This window comes from Nerophis ophidion, linkage group LG21 (assembly GCF_033978795.1).
Source record: "Nerophis ophidion isolate RoL-2023_Sa linkage group LG21, RoL_Noph_v1.0, whole genome shotgun sequence".
In the NCBI taxonomy this organism is placed as follows: Eukaryota; Metazoa; Chordata; class Actinopteri; order Syngnathiformes; family Syngnathidae; genus Nerophis; species Nerophis ophidion.
Window position 1 is genome coordinate 7,049,471 of NC_084631.1, and position 24,811 is coordinate 7,074,281.

The 24,811-nt window shown below is 41.4% G+C and overlaps 1 protein-coding gene across 2 annotated transcripts in view; it reads left to right on the top strand.

The window, feature by feature from the left end:
- cep192 (centrosomal protein 192) overlaps positions 1–24,811 on the top strand; it is a 146,364-nt gene that overhangs the window by 19,121 nt on the left and 102,432 nt on the right. The window contains exons 4-6 of one of the 2 annotated variants that reach the window (XM_061881704.1): positions 9,306–9,463; positions 13,764–13,825; positions 13,925–14,039. In XM_061881704.1, coding sequence (XP_061737688.1) covers positions 9,306–9,463; positions 13,764–13,825; positions 13,925–14,039 — 335 coding nt within the window. Of the gene's footprint in view, positions 1–9,305; positions 9,464–13,763; positions 14,040–24,811 lie in introns of both variants that reach the window. The other variant, XM_061881703.1, reaches the window with a different exon arrangement.

A 24,811-nucleotide genomic window follows, 5' to 3' on the forward strand; every position in this document is an offset into this window, starting at 1 on the left:
AGTGATGTGCACGCCAGCTTTCTGAGGGATCGCTTGTGCACGCCAGTTTTCCGAGACTCTGTATTTAGTTAGCGCAGGCAGCATGAAGCAGGGCTTCTATTGTGAAGATAGGAAATGTGCAGTCGGCCTTTAGAGTTTTGACGGAAGGTACGGCGCGAGAGTCTGTTGAAATAAAAAGTGTTTCTCGCCTTCCTCTCGGTCATATTTTCATAATAATGATCTTGCAGCAGCCAGCGTCATCTCACAAGACCCTCCGGTACCGTGAATGTCATTTAAGTGACGTCTTGGTGAAGATTGATGATCACTAATTTTTAGGTCTATTTTTTTTAAAAGCCTGGCTGGAGATCGACTGACACACCCCCCGCGGTCGACTGGTAGCTCGCGATCGACATAATGGGCACCCCTGATTTAGATGGAATTAGAACCAGAAAAAACAAAACAAAGAGAGAGACATGCATTAAAAACAGAAGTTTGTAGCCTAAATATTTGAACACTAGGCTTATTTCCAGCTGATAAAATATATTTTCAGTAATGCAGAAAAAGCTGAGGCTAAAGGCAAACTGCCTCATTTCAAAGTCAAACAGACCTACAAGGGCAGTGTGAACGACTCTTGCTGTCGTCGTGCGGGTTCCATGGACCATCAAGGAAGGACATTGCTTTCGAGCAGGTTTGAGTCTTGTTTATTTTTCAATAACAAGCTTGTCTGCGGTCAGGTCACTTTTCAGCTCCTTTTCCACTGCTCGCTCCTCGATTGCATTTCAGCTGTTGTCGTCGTCGTCTGCTCTTCGTTGCTTTCGCTCCCCGGTCGCTGCTGTGGGCTCTCCTCCTTCTGCCCCGTTCTCTCCTCCTTCCCCCTTTTTATACAGTGTGAGGAGAAATGTTAATTGTGTACCGGTGCGCGATCCACGCACATGCACTTGACTGTGGCGTCGCTCCCTGCCGCTCGCTCACATCCTCCGCCTCCTTGCCGCCATCTTGGGCCTGGCTCCGCCTCTCCACACGCAGCATAGGAAAAAGAGAGAAATCTTGAGACCTTTGAACATCAGTTGACAGAGAAAATGTAAGAACTGAATGATGGTATTTAGTCTACCCATGAAGGGTATTTTTTTTAAATTGTTATTTTTTTTTCAAACTTAAAGGATCAGTTATGTTTGCGGAAGTTCTTATTTGCACTTTTTGGATTTGTTTGCACTCTGAAAGTAATATGTAATTTGTAAACTTTTGCACAACATAGAGGTGAGTTAATGTGAATGATTTTGAGTTTTTATACAACATGGTTCGATGTATTTTTTGCTCCATTATTTTGGTTGTGTACTTAACTTGTCTGACACTCTCAGTTAAGGCAAGCAAGTTCCATGTTGTTTTGGGTAATTGCATTAAAATGGTTACATTATTGGACTTGTTTGTGCTGTGAAGGTCATGTAATGTACGGGGTAGAGCGGCCGTGCCAGAAACTTGAGGGTTGCAGGTTTGCTCCCCGCCTCTTGACATCCAAATCGCTCCCGTTGTGTCCTTGGGCAGGACACTTCACCCTTTGCCCCCAGTGCCGCTCACACTGGTGAATGAATGATAGGTGGTGGTCGAAGGGGCCGTAGGCGCAAATTGGCAGCCTCGCTTTCGTCAGTCCACCCCAGGGCAGCTGTGGCTACAAATGTAGCTTACCACCAACAGGTGTGAATGAATGATGGGTTTTCTTTTTTTTTAAACAGTACACTAATTCCCAAGATTTAAGTCAGGCTTATGGGGCGTGACGTAATTGACCCAGTTTTCCCAGTATGAGGCAAATTTCTCATATTTATAATTAATAAAGGCAGTTATCTTCTCCATTTTATATATATATGTCCATTGTGGTTTCCATCCATTGCTTCAAAGTTGGGCTCTCCTGGGATATCCATTTCCTAGTGATGGTCTTTTTACAAGCCACCAGTAGGATATTCATTAAGTATTTATCTTTCTTCAGCCAATCTTGAGGAGCAAGTCCAACAAACAAGGGGTATTTCTCGTTGAAAAATATCCTGTAAAGCTTGGTGTATCTCTTTCCAATAGTCCTTTATGGTAGAGCAGTCCCGGAAAACATGGTAGTGGTTTGCGTTTGAATTCCCACAATTTCTCCAGCAGGCAGGGGAGTTATAGTGAGACTTCTGAGAAGGTGTAATGAAAAATCTGATCAAACTTTTCCAGCCAAACTCCCTCCACTTGGGTGAGCTGGTACAAGTCCATTGATATTTCCATATTATTCAATCAATCAATCAATCAATGTTTACTTATATAGCCCTAAATCACTAGTGTCTCAAAGGGCTGCACAAACCACTACGACATCCTCGGTAGGCCCACATAAGGGCAAGGAAAACTCACACCCAGTGGGACATCGGTGACAATAATGACCCAGTGGGACGTCGGTGACAATGATGACTATGAGAACCTTGGAGAGGAGGAAAGCAATGGATGTCGAGCGGGTCTAACATGATACTGTGAAAGTTCAATCCATAATGGATCCAACACAGTCGCGAGAGTCCAGTCCAAAGCGGATTCAACACAGCAGCGAGAGTCCCGTTCACAGCGGAGCCAGCAGGAAACCATCCCAAGCGGAGGCGGATCAGCAGCGCAGAGATGTCCCCAGCCGATACACAGGCAAGCAGTACATTGCCACCGGATCGGACCGGACCCCCTCCACAAGGGAGAGTGGGACATAGAAGAAAAAGAAAAGAAACGGCAGATCAACTGGTCTAAAAAGGGAGTCTATTTAAAGGCTAGAGTATACAAATTAGTTTTAAGGTGAGACTTAAATGCTTCTACTGAGGTGGCATCTCGAACTGTTACCGGGAGGGCATTCCAGAGTACTGGAGCCCGAACGGAAAACGCTCTATAGCCCGCAGACTTTTTTTGGACTTTGGGAATCACTAATAAGCCGGAGTCCTTTGAACGCAGATTTCTTGCCGGGACATATGGTACAATACAATCGGCAAGATAGGATGGAGCTAGACCGTGTAGTATTTTATACGTAAGTAGTTATTGTCCATTCTTCCTCCGATATAGTTATCCCTCCTTCCTTCTCCCATTTTGTTTTAATATATGAGGTTGAGTATACTTTCATATTCAACAAACACTTATACAAGCATGAAACAGTTTTATCAATGATTTCTGAATTGTAAGCTTTTGTAAACAATTCAATCATTCAATCAAAAAAAAGAAAAAAAGATTACTCCCTATATGTGTATATATACATATAAGTATCTGTATATATTTATTTTATTTTATTTCTGTTCATTATTATTATCAATGTATTATTTATTCTTTGCTGATTTAATTGATGTATGTGTAGATACTACCTTGTTTTTGTTTATCTCTGTTTCTTTTTCTTTTTTTGGAGGGGTGGGTGGCAAACAAAAATACTTTTGACATTTAGGACAGACAACGGTTATATGATGTATGTGAATATGATTTAGTAGATGCAACTTGAGGGTTGCAGGTTCGATTCCCGCTTCCGCCATCCTAGTTACTGCCGTTGTGTCCTTGGGCAAGACACTTTACTCACCTGCTTCCAGTGCCACCCACACTGGTTTAAATGTAACTTAGATATTGGGTTTCACTATGTAAAGCGCTTTGAGTCACTTGAGAAAAAGCGCTATATAAATATAATTCACTTCACTTCAAATGTCTGATGCTGGATGTCAATAAAAATAAAATGAAAAAAAAAAGAATGATGGGTTCTCACTTCTCTGTGAGCATTTTGAGCATCCAATAATAGAAAAGCGCTATATAAAATCGAATTTATTATTATTATTATTTATTATTATAATTTGTAACCTTTTTCACAACTTAGAGCTGAGTTAATATTAATGTCTTTGTAGATTTTACACAACACAGCATTTCTTTCTCTATTATTTTTGTTGTCTACTTAACTTGTCGGCTACCTCAGTGAAAGCAAAAAAAGTTAACGTTTGTCTTTTTGTTAATTTGTTATCATGGCCACAGTTATAAGGCCTAGATATGCATAATGAAAGGTGACTGAGGTGTTGTGAAACAAACTAAATATTTTCCTTTAATTTATTATCCTTATATTAATATGGAGGGAACAGTTTTGTTAATAAATGAGTGAAATGTACATTTTGAGGGTGCGTGTATTCATATAACATTATGCAGTTTACAAGCACAAATGGTGTGAATCAATCCATGCTGTTCGATGTCATCGAGTGCTGTAAGTAAGAAAAATAACAAAACATTTGAAAAACAACACACATAAAGACATGTTTACCCAATGTCATTGGTGTTTGCAGTCTACAAAAGCACTGCTTTATTTTCTATGCCCCATACAGTTAATGATAACTGCCTGTCCAATGTTAGGCTTAGGTTTTAACAGATTTTCCGTGTTTTTCCTACAGAAACATTTGGTGACCTCAAAACAACAAGGCTATGGATTGATTCACAATGGTTTTCACCTTTTGAAGGGTACTGGAAAAACTGTAAAATTAATCTTGAAAGTCCTTTTAAAAAGTGCTTGAATTTGGCCATGGAAAAGGTGTACGAACCCTGCACTGATCAGTGATCACTTCCTGCGTTGCTCGGTTACCAGGGAGCGAGTGCCTTTGTTCATGCAACCAACCTTGCTTTGCAACTTCCGCTTTTATTTTTTGAAAAAAAAAAGTTATTGAATGATTTATTCAAAGCATTTTCCATTGACCATGATTCCGTTTCAATAGGGATTTATATTCATATCGTTAATCCCCCAGCCCTACTCAATCGTACCAAAACAAATTCTTTTTACAAGAAGGAATTGTATGTACCCGAACCGGAACTGAAATGCTTAAATGTCCAGGGTCAGTGGAACGGTTTGAAGCGCTTTAGAAATGTGGGATGTAAATAGGTGATCTACAGGGTTTCCCACACATTCATTTATTTGTGGCGGCCCGCCACGTAAGAATTACGGCTGCCACAAATAAATAAAAAAGACAAAATAAAATAATAATTATTATTATTTTTTTTCGGCTTTTGACCTTCTCGACCGCTCATAAAAGCAATGGGACTCTGTCTGTGAATGGAGCTTGTAGTTAGATATTATATAAATATGTAAATATATATAAATATGTATATAAAAATGTACATAGTGTTGTAATTATATCCCAACTCTGCGTTCTTCTTGGTCATCGCCGCTTCCGCTGCCACCCCCATGCCCGCATGACCACACCACCACAAATAGATGCCTGACCTGTGGGAAACACTGATCTAAATTGTCCATTCATTTTCAATGGAGGGAAATTCCTGGTAATTGGTAATCAGGGAATTTTCGTAACCGGGAAACATGCTGGCATGAATGTCCAGGGTGAGCACAGTGTGTGGATGGTGGAATGGTTGAAATCGAATGAGAAATTTGGGTTATTTTTTGCAATTCATTGTCGATGGGAGAAACTTGCCGGAAAACCGGGAATTATGGTAAAAGGAAAGCATGTTTTGCGTTTGATTTATGGGAAGAGCAGTGTGGGTGTATGGTTAAAATGTCGGTTACAGGTTTTAAAATGTGAAAATTAAAATAGGAATTCCGTGGGCAATTGGGAATTTCGGGAAAACCGGGAATTTGTGAAAATATTGTTAGTGGCACAATTGTCCTCGATGATATGAATGGGTTGGTGTTGGAATTTTTTGAATCGGTTAAAAAATATTGATGTAGTAACAGTTTAAATTTAAATGGGAATTTCGGAATTCCTAGAATATGTAATGGTAATTTTGTTTTCCCAACTAAGATAAATGTTTCGAAGGTGCAATGGTCAAAAACGATTGGGAAAATGTGGACTGTGAAAATGTTCCAGGAATAAGTGAAAATAAGGCTTTGGAAAACTGATTATTTTAGAAATTCTTGGAAAATGGTAGTTTGATGGTCCAGGGTAAGTTGAGAGTGTGGATGGTGGAACAGTTCCAATCGGTTGAGAAAACTGGCCCATTAATTTTCATTGGGAAAACTGGTCCATACATTCTGGGTAATCTGGGATATTTTTTTGGGTGGAATAATAATAATAATAATAATAAATATATTTTTTTTTTCTATGTAGAATCTTTTATGTGTGGATGCTTGGTTGGACATTCACACAATTAACTCAATCCCGACAGCCAGAACATAATGACAAACACACTTTATAGAGAACAATTAGTTTTGGAGAAGGCATTCGACCGTGTCCTGTGGGGAGTGCTCATAGAGGATGAGGTACCGGACTGTCTTATTGTGGCGGTCCGCTCCCTGTATGATCAGTGCCAGAGCTTGGTCCGCATTGCTGGCAGTAAGTCGGACACGTTTCCAGTGAGGGTTGGACTCCGCCAAGGCTGTCCTTTGTCACCGATTCTGTTCATAACTTTTATGGAGAGAATTTCTAGGCGCAGTCAAGGCGTTGAGGGGATCCGGTTTAGTGGCCACGGGATTAGGTCTCTGCTTTTTGCAGATGATGTGGTCCTGATAGCTTCATCTGACCGGGATCTTCAGCTCTCACTGGATCGGTTCGCAGCCGAGTGTGAAGCGACCGGAATGAGAATCAGCACCTCCAAGTCCGAGTCCATGGTTCTCGCCCGGAAAAGGGTGGAGTGCCATCACCGGGTTGGGGAGGAGACCCTGCCCCAAGTGGAGGAGTTCAAGTACCGAGGAGTCTTGTTCACGAGTGGGGGAAGAGTGGATCGTGAGATCGACAGGCGGATCGGTGCGGCGTCTTCAGTAATGCGGACGTTGTATCGATCCGTTGTGGTGAAGAAGGAGCTGAGCCGGAAGGCAAAGCTCTCAATTTACCGGTCGATCTACGTTCCCATCCTCACCTATGGTCATGAGCTTTGGGTCATGACCGAAAGGATAAGATCACGGGTACAAGCGGCCCAAATGAGTTTGGGTCTCTCCCTTAGAGATAGGGTGAAAAGCTCTGCCATCCGGGAGGAACTCAAAGTAAAGCCGCTGCTCCTCCACATCGAGAGGAGCCAGATGAGGTGGTTCGGGCATCTGGTCAGGATGCCACCCGAACGCCTCCCTAGGGAGGTGTTTAGGGCACGTCCAGCTGGTAGGAGGCCACGGGGAAGACCCAGGACACGTTGGGAAGACTATGTCTCCCGGCTGGCCTGGGAACGCCTCGGGATCCCCCGGGAAGAGCTAGACGAAATGGCTGGAGAGAGGGAAGTCTGGGCTTCCCTGCTTAGGCTGCTGCCCCCGCGACCCGACCTCGGATAAGCGGAAGACGATGGATGGATGGATGGATAGTTTTACATGTAGAAATCAATGTAAATGTAATGTATAAATGAACATTTAACATCCCTTTACCTTCATTAAGAACTGTTGGCAACGACGGTGATGGGAGGAAGGGAGAGACAAGCAGACGCCACCTTTGTACTTTGCCAGTGATGACATCATAAAGGGTGACAGCCGGCAGAAAATGACATCTAGCTTGGAGTTAGGAGCAGGAAAAGGAGCACATTGTGTAACAGAAAAAGAAAAACCACAAGATTCAATCGACACCCCGGGATATTCTTTGTTTGGACAGTTGGTACTCATTCATTCTACTGCTGCAGCTATCTATTATTTTGACAATGGCGTAATCTATTGACTAATTTTTTGGATTAATCAAATAAAACACACCGTACAGCTTCAAAGCGATTTTTAGTGGAAATAGTTAAAAAGCAGGAGTATCAAACTATGCTAATGTTACTGTCCAACAATGAGGCAAAAAAAGAAAACGTAAGACTTGCTCGCATTTCGCAATGGGTGGCACGATAAATGTCGGACAGACTGTTGTTGGGCCAAAATGAGCAATGAAATTCTGTGCTGGGATTGATTTATCCTTGAGGAATGTTGTTATATCCAAACAAAACGTAGAAAACATTCTCACCTCGGATTCCAGGTGGTGGTGGGGGCGTGGTCACCATGGCGTTATGGCATAATTTGCTGTGATTATATGATTTTCTTTAAAAACGCTCAGAAAATGTATGCATTGACAAGCAAACCTGTTATTATTCATTGGTATTAACATACATGTTGCCATATTTTCAATTGTTGCTGCTTATTGTACATTTTTACTCTATGGTAAAACCTGCACTGCAGCCGCGTCAGTTCTTCATTGTGGGATGCATAAAGTTTAGCCTACTTGAGACGTTTTCAAGTGTCCAGAGACGATTAGTCCCTTTTTTTTAAATTGAAAACGACTATCAACAAACTTAGCATCTTTTCCTGGTGTTATTATAGACTGTCCTCGTGTTTAGAGACTACTATATATATAATTATATATATATATAAGTTCCATCCATCCATGTCCCTGCACCAAGGATGACTTGCTTTGCGCTGCTGCTCGAGTTGGACATTCTCTCCTTAAAAGCCACCTCTGTCCTCTTAATATTTTCATATTTTGTAGATTGCTGTCCGTGGGTATATCTGGGATATATTTAAGTTACATCAACATTGCAGACATGCTGACAAAGCTCCAGACAATCGCGTGCGTCTTGTTTACATCGGATTTTGTCAGCGCTGTTTTCGATGATCAAACTCTTTCCGGTGGCCATGTTTTTGGCGCATTACTAGTTAATAGTGCACATATATATGACTATATGTATACATTCACACTGTAACCATCTGCTGGTGGTAAAGTTTTATGTTTGTGTGGTTTTGATTTGTTGTTATTTTCTCCTATGATCACAAACACACGGTCTGTGTCTAAAAGCAGATTGGCGTAGAATGAGCAAGTGTTGTTGTGTACTGGGGAAGCACGGAGACGAAACTGTTTGCACAGGAGGTGAAACTTGTTTAAATAAGGCCTGTTGTTGGCAAAAAATTGGCAATTAAAGTTAAATATAGCATCAGATTTTGTGTGGCTACAGTACATTATCCATCCATCCATCCATTTTCTACTGCTTATTACATTATATCACATTAATTTGTTTTTATGTAAAGAAAAAATTACAAGGTGTGGTGGATAGACATTTTTTTAGTTACAAGTTACATTAAGGGGAAACCCTGCAGACATGTCACAGGCCGCTGTATGGGCTACTGTGTCACAACCAACTGATACGGGGAGTGGTTTGTAGAAGTTGCGTGTCGCTCGCCAGGGATAATGTTACTGTTGTGTTGGATGGATAGTACTTTATTGATTCCTATTTTTCTTTCTGATGCACACTGGTTCCATCGTGTTGATTGCATTAAGCTTCAGTTTTATTGACTGTATTAGTGAAATAATTTTCAAACTTCCAGAAACAATTTGTTGCTTATTTTTTGTTTGGTTGTATTAAATTATGTCTACATGATTTTCCAACTTGTTCACTTTCCAATGATTTTTCTATTTCTGTTCATGCAGGGTCAATGCAGACGACTTCATTGCTGCACATAATCTGTCAGACATGCTGATTAAATTGAATGTGGATGACCCAACATCTCGAAACCAAGGCACAGTGCTTTTTCCTCTTCCCACTCAGATGGGTTCGAACCAGGACGAACACACGGAACTCCAAACGGGTAAGAACATTCCTGGTTTTCACTTAAAGACTCGCATATCCTGTTATACACAATATACTGTAAGTGTTCGTCAACACACCACTCAAGATATTAACCATTTAATTTTACTACATTGTTTCAGTTTATTTCACCAAACTCGCTGTTCTTAACAAGGAGCTGAAAGGCAAACGGATTTCAGTGTGGAATTATTTGTATCTTTCTTTTACTTCACCCCTTCACACCACCAGCTTGCTTAGCGATCAGCATAACTTCTTGTGTGCTATTGCCTTAGCCTCGTCCTCCAGTGATGATCATCTTGTAAAAATGTTTTCCGGACCATAGAGCGCACTGCTATATAGGCCACACTGAAATTCTAGGATTAAAAAATATATATATATATTAGCTGCAAGAGACTATAGGCTGCAGATATATACATTGTGAAATGAGTAATTTACAAATCTTTATTTACACACCTTAATTGTTTCCAAACGGTGCTTGTAACACAACAGTAAAACTGCTTATCAAAGAGAACAGAAGTCATTGTCATGGCAGAAAGATGCTATCCCGTGACTTTGTGTCCTCTGACTTTTGGAATAATTAGGAGATGAGTGCCGGAGGATCTCAGGACCTGGGAAGGTTTACAGGATAAAAGCAAATCTGAAAGATAAGAAGGCCCGATACCATAAAAACATTTCTAAACCATAAGAAGAACCTTCAAAATTGATCCGGAAACACACGGGGAGCGAATCCAGAGATTTTAAAACTGGTGTAATGTGAGCCCGCTTTCTGGTCTTCGTCAGGACACATGCTGCTGAATTTTGGAGTAATTGTAACGGGGCAATAACTTTTTTAGGAAGACCAGAAAGCAGGGTGTTAAAATAATCTATACAACTTGTAATAATCACAGGGTAGAAGCAAATCTGAAAAATAATAAGGCCCAATACCATAAAAACATTTCCAAACCATAAGAAAAACCTTCAAAATTGATCCGGAAACACACGGGGAGCGAATCCAGAGATTTTAAAACTGGTGTAATGTGAGCCCGCTTTCTGGTCTTCGTCAGGACACATGCTGCTGAATTTTGGAGTAATTGTAAAGGTGCAATAACTTTTTTAGGAAGACCAGAAAGCAGGGTGTTACAATAATTTATACATCTTATAATAAAAGCATGCATTGGCGTCTCTGTGTTGCCTTGAGAGAGAATTAGGTGAGAGCGCACGGAGCACAGGCAACGCCTGCTGCAATAGGAGAAGAGGATGCAGCTGTGGCCTCATCTGAAAGGACCACTGTGTCTGCTAGCTGAGCTCTGGTGGCAATGGCCTGCGTTTTACCGAGGATAATCATTTCCTGTTGCTTTTCGGCATCATGAAAGGAATATAATGCCGAAATTCTCCCCTCGAGCTTGATTACTTCCTGGCTGAGACAAATAGCTTTTGCAACTGGATGTGACGTTGAGTGGAGGCATGACTCGCGTCGCTCGCCGTAAGTGGATAGTTAGCTTAGCACTGTCAAAGATATGAGCTCCCTTCGTGCTACGGACAATAAGAATATGAATAAATGGTGTGAAAAGACAAATGGTTTAAAAATATCAATCAATCAATCAATCAATCAATGTTTATTTATATAGCCCCAAATCACAAATGTCTCAAAGGACTGCACAAATCATTACGACTACAACATCCTCGGAAGAACCCACAAAAGGGCAAGGAAAACTCACACCCAGTGGGCAGGGAGAATTCACATCCAGTGGGACGCCAGTGACAATGCTGACTATGAGAAACCTTGGAGAGGACCTCAGATGTGGGCAACCCCCCCCCTCTAGGGGACCGAAAGCAATGGATGTCGAGCGGGTCTAACATGATACTGTGAAAGTTCAATCCATAGTGGCTCCAACACAGCCGCGAGAGTTCAGTTCAAGCGGATCCAAGACAGCAGCGAGAGTCCCGTCCACAGGAAACCATCTCAAGCGTATCAGCAGCGTAGAGATGTCCCCAACCGATACAGGCGAGCGGTCCATCCTGGGTCCCGACGAGCGGTCCATCCTGGGTCTCGACTCTGGACAGCCAGTACTTCATCCATGGTCATCGGACCGGACCCCCTCCACAAGGGAGGGGGGGACATAGGAGAAAGAAAAGAAGCGGCAGATCAACTGGTCTAAAAAGGAGGTCTATTTAAAGGCTAGAGTATACAGATGAGTTTTAAGATGAGACTTAAATGCTTCTACTGAGGTGGCATCTCGAACTGTTACCGGGAGGGCATTCCAGAGTACTGGAGGCCAAAAATAGTTAAAAATACTTTAAAACCCTTCAAAGACCAAATAAAAGTAGCAAAATAGTATGATCATTGACAGCAGCACAGGTCACGTTATCACTGGAGGACTAGGAATAATTGAACATGCACACTACACACAGTACCATACCATACCAACTTTATTTATAAAGCCCTTTAAAAACAACAACAGTTGAAGAACAAAGGGCTGTACACCACAAAGAAATACAGGCAAAGGACAGACTATAAAATGACATTTAAAACAGAAGTGAAATACACGTTGAAAAAGCAAATACAAATTACCCTACAACAATTTGTTAGATAAAAAGGAGTTAAAAAGTTAAAAACAGTTTAAAGTTTCATGCTGGGTTAAAAGCCAGTGAATAAAAACGGGTTTTAAGAAGGGTTTTAAAAATAGCCAAAGAAGGGGCCTGTCTCACATGAAGAGGGAGATCGTCCCAGAGTTGGGGACCCACAGCAGAAAAGGCTCTGTCCCCTCTGAGCTTGCGCTTTGATTTGGGTACCTCCAGGATCAGCTGGTCAGCTGACCTGAGGGACCAGTAGGAAGATACAGTGACGTTGAAGACTCACACTGCTATGGCACCACCTCATATAATGTTAACAAAAAACACAATACAAATAATTGTTTTTTTAAAATATTTTAGAATACGGTAGTTCCCAACAATAGACTAATATATGTATGGATTTATATTATTATGATTTACATCTTATCTCATAACTGCCACCAGTGTTTGTGTCTTTAATAATGAAAAACTGTTTAAAAACAAACAAAAAAATATAATAACAAGCCCCTTTGAACGGCTCCTAAAGTTGAGACTCACTTCAAATAGTCATAAATACCATCTCTACGAGCTGCCTCTGTCTGCTGGGGTACCAAAAATAAATTGTGTTAGACAAAGGTCATCGGATTTTCTGATCGGCGATGGCCAATCACTACTTTTTCACAGAAATCAGCTGTTTCTGGTCAATTGATCGGCACATCCTTAGTCTAGTCATACAATTAATCTTAGAAAAATACATGGTGCAATAAAATGTGATCCAGATTATCAATTAAATTGTAGACATATTTATTTTGCTTATAAGTAGAAATATTAAATGCCATTTTTAAAGAAGAACCTCTGGTATGCTGGGTAAATGAGTTGTTTAGGTTTATTTCCAACATGCATACACTTGCAATATGATAAATTACATTTTTAAAATTTCTCATTACATGTTCTAAAAGGAGTAAGAAGAAGCAGAGCTTATTTAGTCCTACCTCTTTTCCACTTCATAGCAATTACAAACACGTTTGACTTCCAGATCTCAATTTGTAATAATAATTCCCACTTTTTCCGGAGTATAAGACGCTCCGGAGTATAAGTCGCACCTGCCGAAAATGCATAATAAAGAAGGAAAAAAACATGCAAGTCGCACTGGAGTATAAGTTGCATTTTTTGGGGGAAATTTATTTGATAAAACTCAACAGCAAGAATAGACATTTGAAAGGCCATTTGAAATAAATAAAGAATAGTGAACAACAGGCTGAATAAGTTTATGTTATATGACTCATAAATAACCAAGTGAGAACGTGCCTGGTATGTTAACGTAACAAATTTTGGTAAGAGTCATTCAAATAACTATAACATATACAACATGCTATACGTTTACCAAACAATCTATCACTCCTAATCGCTAAATCCCATGAAATCTTATACGTCTAGTCTCTTACGTGAACGAGCTAAATAATATTATTTGATATTTTACGGTAATGTGTTAATAATTTCACACATAAGTCGCTCCTGAGTATAAGTCGCACCCCTGGCCAAACTATGAAAAAAAACTGCGACTTATAGTCCGAAAAATACGGTTATACATAATACGGTTGATTATTCCCCAAGCAGCGTTTTACACCATGGATCCCCCCACCTCTTCATCCAAAACCACCTGAAGCCCTTCTTTGTGGTTTCACTGATGTTTTTATCTGGCAATCTCTACTTGATCAAGAACTGCCAGTGAACCTATTTGAAGCCACTACTTTGTTTGTTCTTGACAGATCTGTCAGAAGGCCCCTTAACATTTTCTCAGTTTGGACATACGGATCGTACGGACATGAAAGTAGGTACCAGCCTTTCTGTTGCTTTTACCACTCTTTTACAGTCTTCTGACTGCCTGTTTTTCTGTGATCCTTTCCTGCTGGCTCCATCCACAACTCAGAAAGACAATGTTCAGAGTGAAGCTGTGGACAGTGACCATTTCAGTGACTACAACTCCAGTTTTTTGGCAAATGAAAAGCTGATATCTGTGGACAGCATGAACAGTTACATCACAGGTATACAAAGACTCCTACCACTTACTCTTTTAGTTGTACGTTTCTTCCTGGCAACATGTTTCACTCAACATGCATGTGCATCTATGAAGCTGAAAGATGTAGATCAGGGGTGCCCAAACGTTTGGCCTTCAAGGGCCGAAGTGAAAATATGCCAAATGACTGTGGACCAAACAGCAATTTATTTTACCATGCAACAGCACCATCAGTGAAGAATCTAGCCTCCTACCATAATAAACATAGGTCGTGCAACTCTCATCTTTTGTAAGTTTTTAACTTCAAAATTTTAAAAAGGTCATTTTCGACAGGTGTTTGCCATTTCCTGGCGTTGTTTTGTAACCATTTCCTCCTAGATATTTCATCTGATCACTTTCAAACTTTACCCATACAGATTACTAGGGGTGTAACGGTACACAAAAATTTCGGTTTCTGTACGTACCTCGGTTCAGGGGTCACAGTTCGGTTCATTTTCGGTACGGTAAGAAAACAACAAAATATTAATTTTTTGGGTTATTTATTTACCAAATTTGCAAAATCTTCCACCAAAATATTTTTCTTAGTGGAATTTTTGATGTGAAGTAATCGGAACATTGGATAGGTCAATAATTCATAATAACACTGATTTTGATTAAACATTTTGTTTTGAGCAATGACAGTTTGAAAGAAAAAACAACAACTTTGTTTATTAGTTAACGTTGCATCTTTTTCTAAATTACATTTAGCCTTTAAGCTTTTTTATTTAACTTTTGTTTATGTTTTTGTTTATTTTAATAGTATTTTTAGAATATGCTGTGGGCCTTTAAAACATTAGCTGTGGGCCGCAAATGGCTTCCGGGGCACATTTTTGACACCCCCGCCATAGATAATAAAAAATAAAATCTGACAAATCAATTGGTAAAAAGCAGAGCCTGGCGACGCATGCGCGTTTATCATAACTCTCTCCAGGGTATCCGCGGATCCTTAAAAAGTCTTAAATTCATGTGTCTAAAATTAAGGCCCTAAAAAGTATTACGTTTATTAGAAATTCCTAAGATGGTCTTGAATTCAGTACTTCATCGTTCCATCTTCTTCCGCTTATCCGAGGTCGGGTCGCGGGGGCAGCAGCCTAAGCAGGGAAACCCAGACTTCCCTCTCCCCAGCCACTTCGTCTAGCTCTTCCCGGGGGATCCCGAGGCGTTCCCAGGCCAGCCGGGAGACATAGTCTTCCCAACGTGTCCTGGGTCTTCCCCGTGGCCTCCTACCGGTTGGACGTGCCCTAAACACCTCCCTAGGGAGGCGTTCGGGTGGCATCCTGACCAGATGCCCGAACCACCTCATCTGGCTCCTCTCGATGTGAAGGAGCAGCGGCTTTACTTTGAGTTCCTCCCGGATGGCAGAGCTTCTCGCCCTATCTCTAAGGGAGAGACCCGCCACACGGCGGAGGAAACTCATTTCGGCCGCTTGTACCCGTGATCTTATCCTTTCGGTCATGACCCAAAGCTCATGACCATAGGTGAGGATGGGAACGTAGATCAACCGGTAAATTGAGAGCTTTGCCTTCCGGCTCAGCTCCTTCTTCACCACAACGGATCGGTACAACGTCCGCATTACTGAAGACGCCGCACCGATCCGCCTGTCGATCTCACGATCCACTCTTCCACCACTCGTGAACAAGACTCCTAGGTACTTGAACTCCTCCACTTGGGGAAGGGTCTCCTCCCCAACCCGGAGATGGCACTCCACCCTTTTCCGGGCGAGAACCATGGACTCGGACTTGGAGGTGCTGATTCTCATTCCGGTCGCTTCACACTCGGCTGCGAACCGATCCAGTGAGAGCTGAAGATCCCGGTCAGATGAAGCCATCAGGACCACATCATCTGCAAAAAGCAGAGACCTAATCCTGCGGTCACCAAACCGGAACCCCTCAACGCCTTGACTGCGCCTAGAAATTCTGTCCATAAAAGTTATGAACAGAATCGGTGACAAAGGACAGCCTTGGCGGAGTCCAACCCTCACTGGAAATGTGTCCGACTTACTGCCGGCAATGCGGACCAAGCTCTGGCACTGATCATACAGGGAACAGACCGCTACAATAAGACAGTCCGATACCCCATACTCTCTGAGCACTCCCCACAGGACTTCCCGTGGGACACGGTCAAATGCCTTCTCCAAGTCCACAAAGCACATGTAGACTGGTTGGGCAAACTCCCATGCACCCTCAAGAACCCTGCCGAGAGTATAGAGCTGGTCCACAGTTCCACGACCAGGACGAAAACCACACTGTTGCTCCTGAATTCAGTACTCAATGGTCTTAAATTGTTGGGCCAGTTTTTTTTTTGTTTTTTTTTGCGGGGCACGTCTTTGAGTAAAAGTTACGGCACGTCTTTGAGTAAAAGTGAGTGATTTCAGTGTCAGTCGCTCGCATAGTTGGGTCGCGCGCAGACTCCTTCCTTTCTTCCTCGCGTCCCGCCTTTCAGTCAGCATGGGGAAATGCAAGTTTTGCGAGCGTTGGCTGGAGGACAGCCGGTTTAAAAGCTGGCTTAAGCCTGTTGCCAATGCCGAGGAGGCCAGGTGCATACTTTGTAAGAGGGATTTCAAACTTGGCACCATGGGAATTAGAGCGGTCGAATCGTACATGCAGTGCGGTAAGCATAACATTGCGGCAGAGAGCCAAAAACAAACACCGGGCATCTCTCAGTTCTGCGTGGGTCCAGCGCCAACGCCCCCCCAGCTAGCAACAACTGCCGCTAGCAGCACTGACCTGACACTAATCTTCGGCGGGACAGCAACATTAAAATCCGAGGTGTTTTGGATCTTGCACACTGTGGTGAAACATCAATCCTACACCTCAAATGACGGGATTGGCGATCTTTTTCGTGTGATGTTTCCTGATTCTCAGGTTGCTAATACATTTTCCTGCGGAAAGGATAAAACAGCATATATTACGAGACACGGATTAGCACCTCACATCCAAAACCTGCTCTTCGACCAAGTCAACGGGTCTCGGTATGTGTTAATGAAATGTAATTTATTTTTACCCTCACCTCGGTTATTATGTTTTTACTGGCGTTTGTGTTGGTTTGTTTGTTTTGGATGTCAAAGTTTTTGGATCTCTCAAGATTTTTGATTTTTTTTAGCTGTTTGGCAGAGTGGTGCTTATCAGTTTGTTTATTAATAAACATACAAAAAGTAAACTTGAATGATTGTCATTGAGGTTGTAGTACAGTGGGATCCCCAACCATCGCTTATATTTATAGATTTTTTATGATTTTTTTCGGTCTTAAATTTCATTAAAGGTGGCATTAAAAAGGTCTTAAATTTGACTTGCTGAAACCTGCAGATACCCTGTCTCTCGCTCTCTCTTTCTCTGCCCCTCCCTCACGAATGCTGCTACGTGCACAATTTGTTTTGTTTTTAACCATCAATCAATCAATCAATGTTTATTTATATAGCCCCAAATCACAAATGTCTCAAAGGACTGCACAAATCATTACGACTACAACATCCTCGGAAGAACCCACAAAAGGGCAAGGAAAACTCACACCCAGTGGGCAGGGAGAATTCACATCCAGTGGGACACCAGTGACAATGCTGACTATGAGAAACCTTGGAGAGGACCTCAGATGTGGGCAACCCCCCCCCTCTAGGGGACCGAAATCACTGGATGTCGAGCGGGTCTAACATGATGCTGTGAAAGTTCAATCCATAGTGGCTCCAACACAGCCGCGAGAGTTCAGTTCAAAGCGGATCCAAGACAGCAGCGAGAGTCCCGTCCACAGGAGACCATCTCAAGCGGAGGTGGATCAGCAGCGTAGAGATGTCCCCAATCGATACAGGCGAGCGGTCCATCCTTGTTTAACATTGTTTAACCCCTTCTTAACCCTGAACGTACACTGAAAATACACGCAACCCTAACTTAAAATGCCGGACATTTGAGGCATTTAAGAAACTTCACCCGGACAGCCCCGCAAAAGAGGACATATACGGTGAAAAGAGGAGGTATGGTCAGTCTTATCGTAGTCCAGTCGCTGCTAGCATGCCGTGTTGTGCCACTTCCGAACCGAACTGAAACCCCCGTACCGAAAAGGTTCAAGGCAAATACACGTACCGTTACACCCCTACAGATTACACGTGGAAGATGCTAAATTTCGAAGCGTTTAGGTTTTCATTATTGGTCAACAAAAGCACCTTGAGGATTCTAGCGGGAACTCTCATTCAACCCTTCTTCAATTACGCTTGCACCTCCTGGTACCCCAGCACCTCCAAAACCCTCAAATCTAGACTCCAAACATCCCAGAATAAGCTAATCCGGTTACTTTTAGACCTCCACCCCAGATCACAACTCAATCCAACCCACATCTCCAAAGTGGGCTGGCTCAGGGTGGAGGACAGAGTAAAACAACTTGCACTGAGCCTAGTCTATAAAATCCGCTACACCTCCTTGATACCAAAGTACATGTCCAACTACTTCCTTAACGTAAATGACCGCCATAACCACAACACCAGGGGGAGCTCCACAAACCACGTTAAACCCAGATTTCGATCTAACAAAAGATCTTAACTCATTCTCCTTCTATGCCACATCAATGTGGAATGCACTCCCAACAGGTATAAAAGTAAGTGCATCTCTATATTCCTTCAAAACCGCTCTAAAACAACACCTCCAGGTAACTTCAACACTTTACTAATACCCTCCTCCATTCACATCCCATCTCCCCGGATTATAAACAACTCAAATGTACTTCTAATGTATATACTTGTTCTTATGCTATGTGAACTCACTATGTTCTCTGCTGGCTGTACATATCCTACTAAATAAGACCTACACTGTTTCAATGTCCACATTTCTCTGTTGATGACTGAAGTTCTGATATCAACCAAACCTCCTCATCCCACCCCCCGGATTGTAAATAATGTAAATAATTCAATGTACATACTATGATGATTAACCTGTGTGATGACTGTATTATGCTGATAGTATATATTTGTACCATGAATTGATTAACATGGACCCCGACTTAAACAAGTTGAAAAACTTATTCGGGTGTTACCATTTAGTGGTCAATTGTACGGAATATGTACTGAACTGTGCAATCTACTAATAAAAGTATCAATCAATCAAAAGGATGTGGACAAAGCTTGGCGACCCAAGATTATCCTTTTCTATAGACCGTCAAAAAGTCAAAACTTTACCATAGAGCAGGGGTCTCAAATTCAAATTCAACATGTTAGCCTGTAAAAAAAAATCTATATATTTTACAAATTTCCAAACAGGCAGCTCAGACACCAAAATTTTACCATAAAACTTATTGTTTTTTTGTTTTTTTTACATCACAATACTGTAAATTGAAAAACTATACCACTGAGCTGCCATTTTGTTTTACTGTCTATTGCCGTTTTTTTTTTTAAATAGTGCATTACTATAAATTTAAAAACAGGACCCTTGTTATTTTTATTGCAATATTCTGGTGACTGAGCTGCTACTTTTTTTAACCTTAAAATCTACATTCACCGTTTTTACAGTGCATTGCTGTAAATGGAAAAAATGGTACCAGTGATTGTTTAATGGTACATTTCTGGCGACTTATCAGCACTTTAACACAACTGGTTGGTTGTTGTTAAAAAAGCATTGCGAGGGAAGCAAATATGTTGAAAAGAAAAGATTGTAAAAGAAAACTCACTGCATGGTCAGTCATTTTCATTAGCTACTACTCTTAGCAAGTAATATGGCACATTGCTGTTGACATGGAGGTATTGTCTCATATTTTACTCATTATTTACAAATATATTGATAAATCTTAATAAAAAATATTAATATACATGTAATTAAAAGCTTTGTGTTATAATTATACAAACTTGTAGCAGACACCCTGAATGCAGTCTTACATCCATGACTTTACTAAGTGACTCACGAGTTCAACAACATATTTAATTTTTTACATTTATATTTTTTCGTCAAAATTTTATCATTATTCTTGAATTAAAATCTAACTAAGTTTTCTTTAATTTTTACAGCATTTCTATGTCGAAAATGCCTTCCAAAGCATCCTAAAAATAGTGAAATCTCTTCAAATTCTGGAGTCCTCACCTCCTGAACTCCCAAAGGTGCCCTCTTGACCCCTGGTTGATCATTTTTAATTGCTCTCTCTTTTTTTTATTATAATTAACTCATTTACCAACCAAAACCACTGCTATAGATCGCTCTAAAGAGTTAGACATATCTACTTAAACAGTACCTCACAGAAGTGATTACACCCTTGAACTATTTTTTTTACAATAGTACAGCTTTCGGAGAGAGAATACTAGACATGAAGCTTGGATGTACTTTAGAGTAGTCTGTGTACAGCTGGTATACAAAATGTAATTTCTATGCTAATGTCCTTTTAAGATTATTTGCATTGTTTACTGGTTTTCAGCAATAATGATTTTCCTCCTCATATTAAAGTTTAGTTTCTTCCTTGCGTTAATACACAATTATGTTGTTGTGGCTGAATAAAGCCTATTTTGCACATTTATGTGTACCAGTGTTATGCTTTCCTCAGTTGTTTTGTTTATATTTGTTCATTATTTACTATGTCATAATAATTGTAAAATTTTCTCAAGAAAGAGTGAAAAATCACATAAATTTATTGCAACTTTCACTGACTCTCGTGAATTTATCACGCCTTAAAAAAGATGGACTTTCCATTGTAGTTTGTAGGAAGAACTCCTGCAGATTCAGACATCTCAAAAAATGCCAGCAAGATCCTGAGAGACTGATAAATTGTTAATGTTCCAAAACGTTTTGCACATTTGTTTTCAGCTCCTGTGGTTTCTGGGGTTAGTGTTGCAAAAACAATGATTGCGAGTTCATAAAATCACAGGCGGATGTGTTATTGGACAATATAACACATCCCCAAATAAATACGCCTAAAAGGGGAACTACACTTTTTTTTAAATTTTGCCTATCGTTCACAATCATTATGAAAGACATGACAATGGATGGATTTAAAAAAATATATATATATTTCTAAATATCAAATAAACTTAAATATATCTTAGCTTACAGCAAAACCAATGGGTGCTCCACTATTCTACCTATAAAATCTGATAAATAGCCAACAATACTCCATTTACATGTTGTGACTTGGATATAAGCCTAGTATTATTGATATTGTTATTATAAGCGCTAACACAGACAAACTATTTACAGTCATGATGTAATCACTTCCGTGAATCCCTATGTTTACATTAGAGTGGTCTGCTGTTCCTCGCTTCCCTGCTCCCTGTAAGCTTATCATTAATCATGCCTCTCACCTTGACATGAGACGTCTGAGAGGGTAATCCGACAAGTTGGGATGCTTCTGACAGCCAATTTAGGACCTAGAAATGGCAAGGACGACACGAAAAGTGCTTGTTCCTACCCCACTTCTTTGCGAGGATTATGACTCATTCTTCATCTAAATGGGAATTTATCAATCAATCAGTGAATCAAAGATTACTTATGTCTCAAAGGGCTGCATAAGCCATAACGACATCCTCGGATCAAATCCCACATCAATCAATCAATCAATGTTTACTTATACAGCCCTAAATCACTAGTGTCTCAAAGGGCTGCACAAACCACTACGACATCCTCGGTAGGCCCACATAAGGGCAAGGAAAACTCACACCCAGTGGGACGTCGGTGACAATGATGACTATGAGAACCTTGGAGAGGAGGAAAGCAATGGATGTCGAGCGGGTCTAACATGGTACTGTGAAAGTTCAATCCACAATGGATCCAACACAGTCGCAAGAGTCCAGTCCAAAGCGGATCCAACACAGCAGCGAGAGTCCCGTTCACAGCGGAGCCAGCAGGAAACCATCCCAAGCGGAGGCGGATCAGCAGCGCAGAAATGTCCCCAGCCGATACACAGGCAAGCAGTACATGGCCACCGGATCGGACCGGACCCCCTCCACAAGGGAGAGTGGGACATAGAAGAAAAAGAAAAGAAACGGCAGATCAACATCAGGGCAAGAAAAAAACTCAACCCAGTAGGAACAACGAGAAACCCCGGAAGGGACCGCAGATGTGGTTAATAATGTGAGCGTCCAGTACATAGTGGGGCCAGCAGGGGATCCTCTTGCATGTAGACCCACCAGGGCTCACAGACGTCACCAACTGATGCCAAGACGAGTGGTCCACCTTGGGTCCCAACTTCATGTGAAAGTTCAGTCCTTAGGGAGACCAGCAGGGGATCCTCTTGCATGTAGACAAATCAGAGCCCCGAGATGTTACCGACTGATACATTGTAAGCGGACTTTTGCTTGAAAAAAACTCAAAAAAAAAATAAACAAAACAAAAATAAAAATAAAAAAACAAACACACGTTTTTAGTGTTTTTGTACATTTTTTTGTAAAAAATATCCTTCTAGAGTGCATATCAAAAAGACATTTATGGCAAGTAACAAAAATAAGGGATATAGCATGAGAGAGAGAGAAAAAAAAAAGAGTGTCCTATGAGGCATCTAGAATGCAACACTGCTTGGCATGGATGTTTTTACATTTAAAAAATAAATAAATAAAAATAAAAATACATTTTGCATTTTGACATCCTCTGTGAAGGCTGATCCGTGGTCACCTGATAACCTCTCCACACAGGAGAGGGGAGCATAGCAGAAAAGAGAGACGGCAGATCAACTGGTCTAAAAAGGGGTCTATTTAAAGACTAGTCTATTTCAATTAGTTTTAAGATGGGACTTACTGTAAATGCTTCTACTGAGGTAGCATCTCGAACTGTTACCGGGAGGGCATTCTATAGTACTGTAGCCCGAATAGAAAACTCTATCGCCCGCAGACTTTTTTGGGGCTCTGGGAATCACTAATAAGCCGGAGTTCTTTTTACGCAGATTTCTGCCCGGGACATATGGTTCAATACAATCAACAAGATAGGACGGAGCTAGACCATTTAGTCCTTTATTCATAAGTAGTAAAACCTTAAAGTGGCATCTTAAGTGCACAGGAAGCCAGTGCAGGTGAGCCAGTACACGTTTCTTTTCTTTTTCTTCTATGTCCCACTCTCCCTTGTGGAGGGGGTCCGGTCCGATCCGGTGGCCATGTACTGCTTGCCTGTGTATCGGCTGGGGACATCTCTGCAATGCTGATCCGCCTCCGCTTGGGATGGTTTCCTGCTGGCTCCGCTGTGAACGGGACTCTCGCTGCTGTGTTGGATCCGCTTTGGACTGGACTCTCGCGACTATGTTGGATCCATTGTGGATTGAACTTTCACAGTATCATGCTAGACCCGCTCGACATCCATTGCTTTCCTCCTCTCTAAGGTTCTCATAGTCATCATTGTCACCGACGTCCCACTGGGTCATTATTGTCACCGATGTTCCACTGGGTGTGAGTTTTCCTTGCCCTTATGTGGGCCTACCGAGGATGTCGTGGTGGTTTGTGCAGCCCTTTGAGACACTAGTGATTTAGGGCTATATAAGTAAACATTGATTGATTGTTCTTGTCAAAAGTCTAGCAGCCGCATTTTGTAACAACTGTAAATTTTTAATGCTATATATAGGGAGACCAGAAAATAATCTACTACTGTAATCGAGATGAGACGTAACGAACGCATGAATAAACAAAATGGGACACTATATAATATTACGGAGATGAAAGAAAGCTGTTTTAGTAAGACTCTTAATGTTTGTCTCAAATGAGAGTTGGGTCGAAGATTATACATACCCAGATTATTTTAACATCCCAGCAGTCGGCATCCTAATGACAGCAGACCTTGACCAGTAAGTGATGTTTTCTGTTTGTTGACTCTCACAAAGTCTGCAGTGAGCAGAAATCAGTGATGAAGAAAAAAAAAAGAAGCAAACGTTGCATTTTTTAAAATGAATGCGCCTCATATGCTTAAAATGATCAAAATACGTACGTTTCGAATGTTACTACAAATGTGCTACTACATTACATATATACTTACATGTATATAAAACCCTAATCTAGGTGTTTGGATGTTTTTTAAGGGCTTTATAGGCAGAATTAATTGAATTAACCTATTGGCCCCATTGTAAGCGGACTTTTGATCACATAATATTTTGATCACATAATATTTCAATCAATCAATCAATCAATGTTTGCTTATATAGCCCTAAATCACTAGTGTCTCAAAGGGCTGCACAAACCACTACGACATCCTCGGTAGGCCCACATAAGGGCAAGGAAAACTCACACCCAGTGGGACATCGGTGACAATAATGACCCAGTGGGACATCGGTGACAATGATGACTATGAGAACCTTGGAGAGGAGGAAAGCAATGGATTTCGAGCGGGTATAACATGATACTGTGAAAGTTCAATCCATAATGGATCCAACACAGTCGCGAGAGTCCAGTCCAAAGCGGATCCAACACAGCAGCGAGAGTCCCGTTCACAGCGGAGCCAGCAGGAAACCATCCCAAGCGGAGGCGGATCAGCAGCGCAGAGATGTCCCCAGCCGATACACAGGCAAGCAGTACATGGCCACCGGATCGGACCGGACCCCCTCCACAAGGGAGAGTGGGACATAGAAGAAAAAGAAAAGAAACGGCAGATCAACTGGTCTAAAAAGGGAGTCTATTTAAAGGCTAGAGTATACAAATGAGTTTTAAGGTGAGACTTAAATGCTTCTACTGAGGTGGCATCTCGAACTGTTACCGGGAGGGCATTCCAGAGTACTGGAGCCCGAACGGAAAACGCTCTATAGCCCGCAGACTTTTTTTGGGCTTTGGGAATCACTAATAAGCCGGAGTCCTTTGAACGCAGATTTCTTGCCGGGACATATGGTACAATA